The sequence below is a fragment of the Notolepis coatsorum genome (assembly GCF_963971535.1).
Source record: "Notolepis coatsorum genome assembly, chromosome: 9".
Lineage (NCBI taxonomy): Eukaryota > Metazoa > Chordata > Actinopteri > Aulopiformes > Paralepididae > Notolepis > Notolepis coatsorum.
Window position 1 is genome coordinate 51933071 of NC_140173.1, and position 12801 is coordinate 51945871.

Genomic DNA, 12801 nt, shown 5'->3' on the forward strand with positions numbered 1-12801 from the left:
ATATGCGGTTCTTCAGTGCAAGGGTTCAATTATGATTAGGATCGACTACATATTTGCACATTTGTTGGCTGTTGAGAACACTTGCATGGTTCTGAAGGTTTCAACCTTCCTTTTTGTGTAACTTTTATCAATGTATTGATTCAGCGCAGGCTCTTGATGCTCAGTGTCACTAACCCAGTGTTGTAACCTCTTTGCAATGGCAGGCAAACGCACAGATCTACCAGGAGAACCACGGTAAGCGCCGTCCTTGATTGATTGATTGAAAATTGTATTAACAGATTGCACAATGGGTACAATACAGTAAGGCTCAATACACACAATTGTTAAGGGGATGCAGACCAGAGAAAGACTTTCGTCTTGTTTACATCAGGGTCCCCCATTTTCAATTCATCATAATGGCCTGGCAGTACCCCTTTACATGATACCACTTTTGATACCCTTTACATGATACCATTTATATGATACTTTACATGATACTTTACATGATACCCTTTATATGATACTTTACATGATACCCTTTACATACTTTTTTTTTTTTTTGGAAATCATCTGGGGGGCCGCAAAATATCATCCAGCGGGCCGCAATTGGGCCGCGAGTTTGAGACCCCTGCTTTACATGATACCCTTTACATGATACACTTTACATGATACTTTACATGATACCCTTTACATGATACCCTTTACATAATACTTTACATGATACTTTACATGATACCCTTTACATGATACTTTACATGATACCCTTTACATGATACCCTTTACATGATACCCTTTACATAATACTTTACATGATACTTTACATGATACCCTTTACATGATACCCTTTACATAATACTTTACATGATACCCTTTATATGATATTTTACATGATACTTTACATGATACCCTTTATATGATATTTTACATGATACTTTACATGATACTTTACATGATACCCTTTACATCAGTGGTTCTCAACTGGTCTAGCCTCGGGACCCAACATTTTCCTTAGTCATTAAGTCGCGACCCAAATTTTTTAACCACTATGATTTATAAAAAATTATTAAATAATTGCAGTAATACGCAATCTTTCATGCACTGTTAAAAACATGAAATAAACACAAAAAAGTGCAACAAAAGTGCAACTAGGGCAAAAAACCCAATGAAATAAAATAATAATAAATAATATATGCTTCTTAGCAGATTTCTTAGCTTAAAATAACAGACCTAAGTTTGGGGGAACTAATGGGATAACTGGGGTTGCAACAAAAGTGCAACTAGGGCTAAAAACCCAATGAAATAAAATAATAATAATAAATAATTATGCTTCTTAGTAGACTTCTTAGCTTAACACTTTGAGTGCCGGGACCCGTCTTTAGACGTCTTTCCTGGCCATGCTAAAGTTGCCGGGGGACGCTGTACAGCGTCCTTATATCAATATTTCAAAAATCTGCGATCGGATTCATAATGTCCCTCCGCTGGCCTGAGATCCACCAGCAGGACCCACTGAGCTCTCTGGCGGTTCAGGAGCGCCATCTGGTGGCCGATCGGCGCAACCGCTTAACAGGAAGCGCAGTAGAGGTTTTGCTGGTCGGCCATATTACTTCCGGGCACTCGGTATAGGTTCCGGCACTCTAGCTCGTCACACTACATAGCGATCGATTGCCAATAACTCGATAAACAACATGATTTGGACGTATATACCATTATACAAGCTGGAGATGGACCGGGTAATAATATATCCCATAATGATAAAATTTCTACTCGACGATGATCGCCCAACGGCGCGCGGAGACTGGGGTGAGTTTCAGCATGTAACGTTACCGTCTTCGATAATAACTGATATTATCAACATTTGACCCACATTAGATGATTGGTATAACGCTGCCCACGGAATTATAAACGCCCCCTCGCCCATCCGGTCAACATCAGATGACGTGTAGTAACTTCTAGAAGTACGTCTAGTTGGAATTTTTTATATCGCGCTGATTGCCATCAAACTGTATTTCATCATCAATATAATGCATTTGGGGCTATATATCACGTTCTGGAGAAAGCTGCAGAAAGAGATGAAAACATACTTATACATTAGACCATACTTTACTATGAATATGTGAATGAAAAAGTTTAACGTTGCTACACAATGAACAATACATATAGGACTTTGAATGGGCCCTAATAATGGCAATGTAGCAATAGAATTTAAAAAGTTATAGCCCTGCAAAGAAGGGGACTTTCTCCATAGACAAATAGCGCTGGCAATCTATGGTATATCATTAATTTAACCTTAGGCAACCAAAGTGTTAACATAACAGACCTACAGTAAGTTTGGGGGAACTAATAGGATAACTGGGGTTGCAACAAAAGTGCAACTAGGGCTAAAAACATAATGAAATAAAATAATAATAATAAATAATATATCCTTCTTAGCAGACTTCTTAGATGTTGTTTGCTCCTGACAAGAGTCTCAAAGTCTGGGGTGATGGTAGACAAAGCAACTCTGAGGTCATGCTCAATGTCCAATCTGTTCCTCTGCTTTGTCTTCAGCTGGACCAGAGCTGAGAAGCCACTTTCACAAAGATGGGTAGTAAAAAAAGAAATATATATATTTTTTTACACACACATCCGCGACCCACTCAAAATGGCCCCGCGACCCACTTTTGGGTCGCGACCCACCAGTTGAGAAACACTGCTTTACATGATACTTTACATGATACCCTTTACATGATGCCCTTTATATGATATTTTACATGATACTTTACATGATACCCTTTACATGATACCCTTTACATGATACCCTTTACATGATACCCTTTACATGATACCCTTTACATGATACCCTTTACATGATACTTTACATGATACTTTATATGATACTTTACATGATACCCTTTACATGATACCCTTTACAATACTTTACATGATACCCTTTACATGATACCCTTTACATGATACCCCTTTACATGATACCCTTTACATGATACCCTTTACACGATACCCTTTACACGATACCCTTTACACGATACCCTTTACATGATACCCTTTACACGATACCCTTTACATGATACCCTTTACACGATACCCTTTACATGATACCCCTTTAAATGATCTCAAAAAAGGCAACAGAAATATAATTTGACATTTTAATTTTTGAGCTCTTCCAGACATTTAAATGAAAAACAATATTGTTTTTAATACAAATAGACCTCCTGTTCACTGTAAAGTGCCACGTTTTGATATATTGAGCTTTAAACTTTAAGTTCCATTTTTTGGAACTCACAAAAACCCCTCTCTATCCCAAACCGTTCCTACAATTTTTTTTTATGTTGCATGATCATGTATACATTTATTATGTTTAAATATCAACATTATCTCATGCGGCTAGGTGGTGTAGTGGGCAAGGCGCTCACCACCAATGCAGGAGACCCTGGGTTCGAGCCCAGCTCTCCACATTGCTATCAGCTTGGCTGGTCGTTCATACTAATACAATTGGCAGTATTAGGGGGTGGGAAGCTGATGGGTGGGGATCGGACGTTGTGGACAGCGACTCCTACAGGTCGGTTGGTGTGCCTGCGCAGCAGAATCAGGAAGCGACGGGGGCAGCGTGTCCCTCCCACGCAGACCCCCGCCGCTGAGAGATCGCGCTGTGCAGGTGAAAAGATGCGACGGCTGCTTCCTCGAGTACCGGAGAGGACACGTGATGTAATGCTTCGTCCACATTGCAGCCGGCCTGTGGGAGGCATGGCCTAACGGCGTTCGAGACAGGGGAGGGTAGAATTGGACAATACGAAATTGGGATGGGAGAAAAATAGAAAAAAGGGAGAAAAAGTTGATAAAAAAATAATCAACATTAGCTCTCCATCCTCAGTAAATACTATCAAACTTTCCAAAGACCAGAGATCGGGGACACACACACACACACACACACTTACATGATACCCCTTTACATGATACCCCTGTTTACAGTGCCGATAACCCTTTACTAGACTCAGACCATTGGTTTGGGTTCACCGGATTGATTGAGATGTAATCCATTTTCTTTTCCATCAAAGAGAGATAGCATCCATCTGAGTGCGAGACAGCAGGGAATCCTATTGCTTTAGCCAGATGCAATATCGGTCACTGTGCATGTGTACAACTGGTTTCCAGCGAACATATATAAGTAATACTTTGCCTTTTTAAAGGGACGGCCAGCGTCATCATCGCTCTGACTGACGGAGAGCTGAACGAGTGGCAGTTCGACACGGCACAGCGGGAGGTGAGATCCCCACTCAGACCTGCACGCACATACATACATACATACATACATACATACATACATACATACATACATACATACATACATACATACATACATACATGCATGCATGCATGCATGCATGCATGCATGCATGCATGCATGCATACATACATACATACATACATACATACATACATGCATGCATACATACATACATACATACATACATACATACATACATACCACACTGCCTGTGGAGCTTTTGTTCCCTATTGTTAGGTTTTAGTGAGTTTTTCCTTACCTTCGCGTGGGGTATGTCTGGGAGTGCTTGCATTCTTTCATTTATTTGCATTCATCTAAAAATGTTTGGACCTTATGGTGTTCTTGTTCTGTTCTTGGCTTATTGTTATGTTTTCTTCTTGACTTGTTTAAAGAAGATCTGTACGGCCCATGGGGACATTAACGTGTGTTGTCGGGCCCTATAAATAAATTTGATTTGATACATACATACATACATACATACATACATACATGCATACATGCAATATTGCCTACTGTACATAACATAAACATTTTTAAGAGCAGTCACCATACAGTGTTAATTGTTTGTGTGTCAATTAGTCCTGTGTATTGTCATGTCAGAGTTTTGTTGTAATAAGGTTATGTATATTTGTTTTATGTTTTTGTTGTTTATTTTAGCATGTGGTCTTTGTGCTGCATGATTATGTACATTGTTTATTAGTGTGGGTGACCTGGCGTAGCCAGGTTGCAACCACACTATTAGAATCTATACTATTTTTTTTATTCTTTATTATTCCGTCGATTTCGCACCACATACACGTGAAATGTATCAAAACGACCGGCTTGCTCCAACTCGAGTTGCTATTACTTTTCGGAAAGTTTCACCGCACCGTTTGGCTACAAAACGACCTTAAACAGGAACATTTCGGTCCATAGGGAATGAATGGCAAGTTAGAGTGTAGGAGCTGGATTAATTTTTTTACCATCACCTTGGGTAAATTGCGACAGTGATCTCAATTTTAGACGTAGATATAAAAACAACACATCAAAACGATGACACGGCTGTCCCCTCGCTCACAAAAGAAAAATACATTTCTATCTCAACTGATGACCATTTGTTTGAAAGTTATGCTCTACATACAAACGAATGGCTTTGCACTCTAGCAAAAACCAGATTTTTGACCGTTTCCCCCCTTGTTTCCCGATCGCCACCAGGCCACAATTGTCGACGGAATGACACAATATCGCACACAACCCTTCACATAACCCTTCAAGCGCTCACATTAAGAGGAATAAGCTTAATCTCTTATACTTTTCTTTTAATCATCGTGAGACTGAAGGCATGTGTCAGCCCTCATTGAAATACATTGGGTCCAGAGTGCAGAGTCATTGCTGATTGCATCAGCCTAATCAGTGGTGAGCAGGTGTGCGTGGCTCAAAGGGAGCTGTTAACCCTTCACGGCCCCTCTGTGTAGCAGTACTGAGTTGGCCGTTAACTCTTCAAGCTCCCTCTGAGTAGTAGAGACTTGCGGGTTGTGTCATTGTACTCCGTAGGGATGTCCTCTTTCATTGGTCTATGTTGACCCATTGTACTCAGTAGGGATATCCTCTTTCATTGGTCGATGTTGACCACTCCCCCGATCCTTAGACCAAACCCCCTTAGGCCACACCCCCTTAGTGTACCCCTTGAACCATTTGTCGTAGAGACTTGCGGGGTGTGCCATTGTACTCAGTAGGGATATCCTCTTTCATTGGTCGATGTTGACCACTCCCCCGATCCTTAGACCACACCCCCTTAGGCCACACCCCCTTAGTGTATCTCTTGAACCGTTTGTCGTAGAGACTTGCGGGTTGTGCCATTGTACTCGGTAGGGATATCCTCTTTCATTGGTCGATGTTGACCACTCCCCCGATCCTTAGACCACACCCCCTAGCAAACCACCTAGAAATACCCTAGCAACCACCTAGAAACACCCTAGTAACCACCTATAACACCCTAGCAACCACCTAGAAACACCCTAGCAACCACCTATAACACCCTAGCAACCGCCTAGAAACACCCTAGCAACCACCTATAACACCCTAGCAACCAGCTATAACACCCTAGCAACCAGCTATAACACCCTAGCAACCACCTATAACACCCTAGCAACCGCCTAGAAACACCCTAGCAACCACTTATAACACCCTAGCAACCACCTAGAAACACCCTAGCAACCAGCTATAACACCCTAGCAACCACCTAGAAACACCCTAGCAACCAGCTATAACACCCTAGCAACCACCTATAACACCCTAGCAACCGCCTAGGAACACCCTAGAAACCACCTATAACACCCTAGCAACCGCCTAGAAACACCCTAGCAACCACTTATAACACCCTAGTAACCACCTAGAAACACCCTAGCAACCAGCTATAACACCCTAGCAACCACCTAGAAACACCCTAGCAACCAGCTATAACACCCTAACAACCACCTATAACACCCTAGCAACCGCCTAGAAACACCCTGGCAACCACCTAGAAACACCCTAGCAACCAGCTATAACACCCTAGCAACCACCTATAACACCCTAGCAACTACCTAGAAACACCCTAGCAACCACCTATAACACCCGAGCAACCACCGATAACACCCGAGCAACCAGCTACAACACCCTAGCAACCACCTAGAAACACCCTAACAACCAGCTATAACACCCTAGCAACCACCTCTTTTGTATCTTTTGAACCGTTTGTCATGGGGACAATACAGAGCCTCTCCCGTTGGCCGGCGGTGCACAGGCGTCACCCACACTTTCACAATTTCCCCCGCATGGAATTGTCTAGTTGTCTTTATTGTTCATTGTCTTTGTATTGCATGTTCTTTGCATGTTTCATGTTCACATCAACCTGCAAAGGGACTACGGATGGAAATGAGCTTATAGCTACAATCTGGCATGTTTACAATATAAATTTTCATTAATGTGCATTGTTCCTATCTTTAAATAAATACTTTTAAATGTAATTGAAATGTACCTGTGCACTGTTCACACACATAGTGTTCTACACACCTTCCACTGTGCACTGTTCACACACGTAGTGTTCTACACACCTTCCACTGTGCACTGTTCACACACGTAGTGTTCTACACACCTTCCACTGTGCACTGTTCACACACGTAGTGTTCTACACACCTTCCACTGTGCACTGTTCACACACGTAGTGTCCCATACACACCTTCCACTGTGCACTGTTCACACACGTAGTGTCCCATACACACCTTCCACTGTGCACTGTTCACACACGTAGTGTTCTACACACCTTCCACTGTGCACTGTTCACACACGTAGTGTTCTACACACCTTCCACTGTGCACTGTTCACACACGTAGTGTTCTACACACCTTCCACTGTGCACTGTTCACACACGTAGTGTTCTACACACCTTCCACTGTGCACTGTTCACACACGTAGTGTCCCATACACACCTTCCACTGTGCACTGTTCACACACGTAGTGTCCTACACACCTTCCACTGTGCACTGTTCACTAGGGCTGTCTTAAATACTTCGAAGCTTCGTTCGATGGGCATGGGATTCAAATATGAAAATAAAAATTGATTTTTTTTTTTTTTAAAGAGCATTTTTTTCTTTTTCTTTTTGCTAAATCAACTCTGCCTCTCTTTGTTAACTACAACAAGCAATGCTGTTTGTTATTTAAGATGAGGTCGGACTCGGCACTGACAGATTTGTGTTCATTGTGCTGCTTTTTATAAAGCCTCAAATGACAGCTTACAATATTTCATGAAAGCAAAGTGTTTAGTTTGTCTAAGATTTAAAAACTTTACAGCACTGACAAAGTTGAACAAAGTGCTGTACAAGTCCCACAACATTAAAAATATATATATTATTTATAATCTTTTTTTTTTTTTTATATCTCGAAGCTTCGAATTAAAATCGAATCTCGGCCCCGAAGCTTCGAATTCCAAAAAAAAAATTGAAGGTCAGCCCTACTGTTCACACACGTAGTGTTCCATACACACCTTCCACTGTGCCATTGGAGAGTGGCAGAGGCCTGCTTCACATGGGAGCTGTATAACAGTCCAGTGTGGCTGTGAATGTTCACTCAGTCTTTTGTTTGTTTGTTCCTGTGTTGCAGGCCGAGAGGGCGAGATCTATGGGAGCCATTGTTTACTGTGTGGGGGTCAAAGAATTTAACCAGACCCAGGTAGGATTCGGGTTCCAGATCTTTGCAGGCCGTAACGCAGGCCCGGGGGAGAAGTGCTAGCTGATTGTGAGACAAAAAAAGCCCAGGTGTTTTTGCCAAACCTTAAAAGCGAAGGTTTTCAACGAAAGATTCGTAGCATATGGCAATTTGTAAACTTTTTTTTTTAAATGCTTGTGAGAATAGCCTGGAGACAGCTCTCCACATTTTTGTACAAATGTAGAATACAAATTTGAAGATGTGATCTCTGTTGTTTCTTAGCTGGCCACCATAGCAGACACCATGGAACATGTGTTTCCTGTGTGGGGGGGCTTTCAATCCCTCAGGGGGATCATTGACTCGGTAAGACACAGCACACACAGATACACACACAGATACACACACAGATACACACACGCACACGTGTACACACGGACTCTATGCAACACCAACTCATCATTCTAATCTACACTCATTGCACACAACATCCACATTCACACACTCACTTTAACCCTTTCACTGCCGCACTACCAAAAGAGGTTAACCCTTTCACGGCGTCAATTCACATAAGGTTAAACCTTTCACTGCCACACAACAGCCGGTTAACCCTTTCACTGCCACACGACAGAAGGTTAACCCTTTACTACCACACAACCGACGGTCGCTGTCGGCTATGTGTATATTGTATATTTAGTGTTTTGTTTTTATTCTTTTACCTTTTAATGTATGAAGCACAGTCTCCGGAGGGTCATACAGAGAACCAAGCATTGTCACTGTATTGCACATGTAAATGTTATGCGACAAATAAAACAAACATGTACACAAGCCGCACATGCACACGCATCGCTATCAGTGTGACGCCTTGACAAGGTGTCCTCTACACGTCCTTATGACACATCTTTCTCTCCTTCTGACCCTCAGATCATTAAGAAGTCCTGCATTGAGATCTTGGCAGCAGAGCCGTCCCACGTTTGTGCAGGAGGTAAGAGCGTCTTACAGCGTTTACTGAGAGGCACGGTTCAGCTCTCTTTATCTACAGCGCATGCAGGTGAAGGGAAGGCCGTGTTTGCGTGTGACGCTGAGAGGACTCCTTTCAGTCCCCCTGCGCGCGCCGGCATTGTTAGAAGATGCTATGGGACGCTGGTGGAAATGAGATAGGCTACCAGCGTCAACACCTTGGAATGTTGGGGGGGGGGGGGGGGGGGGTTAACAAGAGATCAGAAGGGAAAATCCCGAATCTCCCCTTGTATTGGAGATCTGATCTGCTGTGTGTGTGTGTGTGTGTGTGTGTGTGTGTGTGTGTGTGTGTGTGTGTGTGTGTGTGTGTGTGTGTGTGTGTGTGTGTGTGTGTGTGTGTGTGTGTGTGTGTGTGTAGGGCCATCATGATGTGTGTGTGTGTGTGTGTGCAGGGCCATCATGATGTGTGTATCTGTGTGTGTGCGTGCATGTGTCTGTATGCAGGGCCATCATGATGTGTGTGTGTGTGTGATTGCAGGGACTCTGACCGAAGAGTGACAGAGAGCGTATTGTCATTCACAGCCAGGGGAAATTAGCATAGCTGCTTCAGCCCTGTGTGTGTACATGTGTGTGGAGAGGGGGGGGGGGGGTGTTGGAGGTATTAGCCCTGGATCTTTTAAGCATGGCTGCATCTCTCTGGCCTAGTTTGCCACATTCAGTATGCTGAGCAGCAACTCAGGCCCTCTGGAGCCTCTCTCTACCCCCCCCATCTCTCTCTCTCTCTCTCTCTCTACCCCCCCCATCTCTCTCTCTCTCTCTCTCTCTCTCTCTCTCTACCCCCCCATCTCTCTCTACCCTCCATCTCTCTCTCTCTACCCCCCCATCTCTCTACCCCCCATCTCTCTCTCCTCTCTCTCTCTCTACACCCCCCTATATATATCTCTCTCTCTCTCCCCCCATCTCTCTCTCTCTATCTCTCTCTACCCCCCCATCTCTCTCTCTCTACCACCCCATCTCTCTCTCTCTCCCTCTCTCTCTCTCTACACCCCCATCTCTTTCTCTACCCCCCATCTCTCTCTACCCCCCCTATCTCTCTCTACCCCCATATCTCTCTCTACCCCCCATCTCTCTCTTTACCCCCCCTATCTCTCTCTCTCTCTCTCCCTCTGTCTCTCCCTCTCTCTCTCTCTCCCTCTGTCTCTCCCATGTCCAGCTAATCACCATTGTTGGATGGTCAAATAAACATCACCAAATTCTGTCATGTTAGTCAGCAGCTCGCTGGTTGAGCGCCACCAGTTCTCATGCCCTTCTAAAGCAGTGCCGAGAGAGAGGGGGAGAGAGAGAGAGAGGGGGAGAGAGTCAGAGTCTGTATTCCACTTGGATGGATGAGCTCCGACATGACCTTATTAGGACTCACTTAGGAGAGTGCATTTGCAGCCCTGCTGCCGCGGAGATTAGCCACTTCCTCAGATGTGATCAGTGTTCATTATGGGATGGATGGGGGAAGGGGGGGTCGAGGAGAGGAGAAGAGAGCAGAGGATGCTAGAGGAGATGGGAGGGGAGTATACAGGAAAGGAGTGTACGAAAGGAGACAGGGTTGGATGAGTGAAAGGAAAGCACTCGGGGACCAGAGGTGGCAGAGAGGAAGGAGAGAGAGCGGTGATTAAGGCACTCGTCTGTGTGGTGACTGTGGTCCGTCCTCAAACCTAATGGTGTCACCAGGCGTCGGTCCCAAACCTCCTCCAAGCAGCCTCGTTTAGCTTTGGATTGATGAGCAGCCTAATGGTCAGTGAACTCACCAAGGGGCCGGTTCCAAGGAGCCACATTACCAGGGCCTCATTCTGGCCTAATTAACCAGCAGCAAAGCAGGTGATGTGCTGAACACACATTGATTACAGGGTGCGTTGCTCCTGCCTGCTTAATTACAGAAGCAAAATTTTAAAAAAAAAGGACCGGTCTCGTGTACGTGTACATGGGATTATCGATGGCATTACATTGTGTTGTAGGGGTGTAACGGTACACAAAAAAACACTGTTCGGTACGTACCTCGGTTTTGAAGTCACAGTTCGGTTCGGGTTTTCGGTACAGTGGGGGAAAGTTTGTCTTTCCATGTTCCACTCAGGGGTGATGTAGTGTGCGGTAACTAATTGTACTTGTAGGGCTGTCAACGAATATTCTATATTGAAATTAATAATCGACTTGTTAAAAAAATATATATATATATATTATATTACATTGTGAAAAAAACAGCCCTGGGTGGGCGGTCGTTAGTGGTTAACATACCGTTGTATTCGTTCGGTACACAGCCGTACTGAACTTAAGGTCCAGTACTGAAACGGTTCGGTACGGATATGTGTACCTTTACACCCCTAGTTGTAGAGTAATACACGCATCTACAGCACCGATCAGCAGGATGAACGCGTTCTATGCATTTTGAGACGAGATAGGGAAGAGATGCACTGGCAGTATATTGGTTCATATGTCGGGTCAATATCTTATTTTAATTTTTTTTGTCTTTATTTAACCAGGTTTGTCTTGAGATCCAGGATCTCTTTTACAAGGGAGACCTGGCCAAGAATAGCAGCAACACAAAGTTTCAATATCTGGCTAAAATAGGGACGTTGGGAAAGTTCACTTTCTACATGAACTAGTTCAGTTCACAGTTAAACATTTTGAACTAAAGTTCATGGTTTCAAAAATGAACTAATTTATAGTTTTTTTTTTGTATCCACTTTTTTCTCTTTTTCTCTTTTTCTCCCATCCCAATTACCCCGCTGTGCCAATTCTCCCCTCCCGTGTCTTGAACGTTGCTCGCATATGCCCCCCACTGGCCGGTTGTAGGGAGGATAGAAGCCTTGCATCACGTGTCCCCTCCGATACACGAGGAGGCAGCCTGTCACATCTTTTCACCTGCCAGCGCGGACTCTCATTGGCGAGGTGTAAGGTGTGGGAGGCTCACACTACCCCCGCTATTTCCTGTCTCTGCTGTGCAGGCGTCCCCAACCGACCTGTAGGAGTCGCTGTCCACAACGTCCAGATTACCACCCATCGACTTCCACCCACTAACTCTGCCAATTGAGTTAGTATGACGACTGGCCCAAGCCGGAGGCAACACCGACAGACGGATTCGAACCCGGTGTCTCTTGCGTTGGTGACGAGCGCAATGTCCGCTGCACCACCCAGCCGCCCCATAACTAATTTATAGTTATTATTTGTCAAATGTATTGCCACAACCCATATAGAACCACAGACAGCAATCAGAATACTGGCATTTCCATAACGCTTTGCTGCCGCCCATTCAGTCCACACTAGTAGCAGCTGCAGCTTTCATCTCTACAGTATATTTTCAAAAACATGAGGAAAGACGTGCTGCTTGAATGGTCTTTATTAAGTATAATAATCTAAATATACTTAAAGTA

At 43.9% G+C, this 12801-nt stretch overlaps 1 protein-coding gene across 1 annotated transcript in view; it reads left to right on the forward strand.

Moving 5' to 3' along the window:
- The window catches only part of antxr1d (ANTXR cell adhesion molecule 1d), a 126287-nt gene that overhangs the window by 43155 nt on the left and 70331 nt on the right, over positions 1 to 12801 (forward strand). The window contains exons 5-9 of the mRNA XM_084322209.1: positions 204 to 234; positions 4164 to 4237; positions 8381 to 8449; positions 8708 to 8788; positions 9347 to 9407. Coding sequence (XP_084178335.1) covers positions 204 to 234; positions 4164 to 4237; positions 8381 to 8449; positions 8708 to 8788; positions 9347 to 9407 — 316 coding nt within the window. The remainder of the gene's footprint in view (positions 1 to 203; positions 235 to 4163; positions 4238 to 8380; positions 8450 to 8707; positions 8789 to 9346; positions 9408 to 12801) is intronic.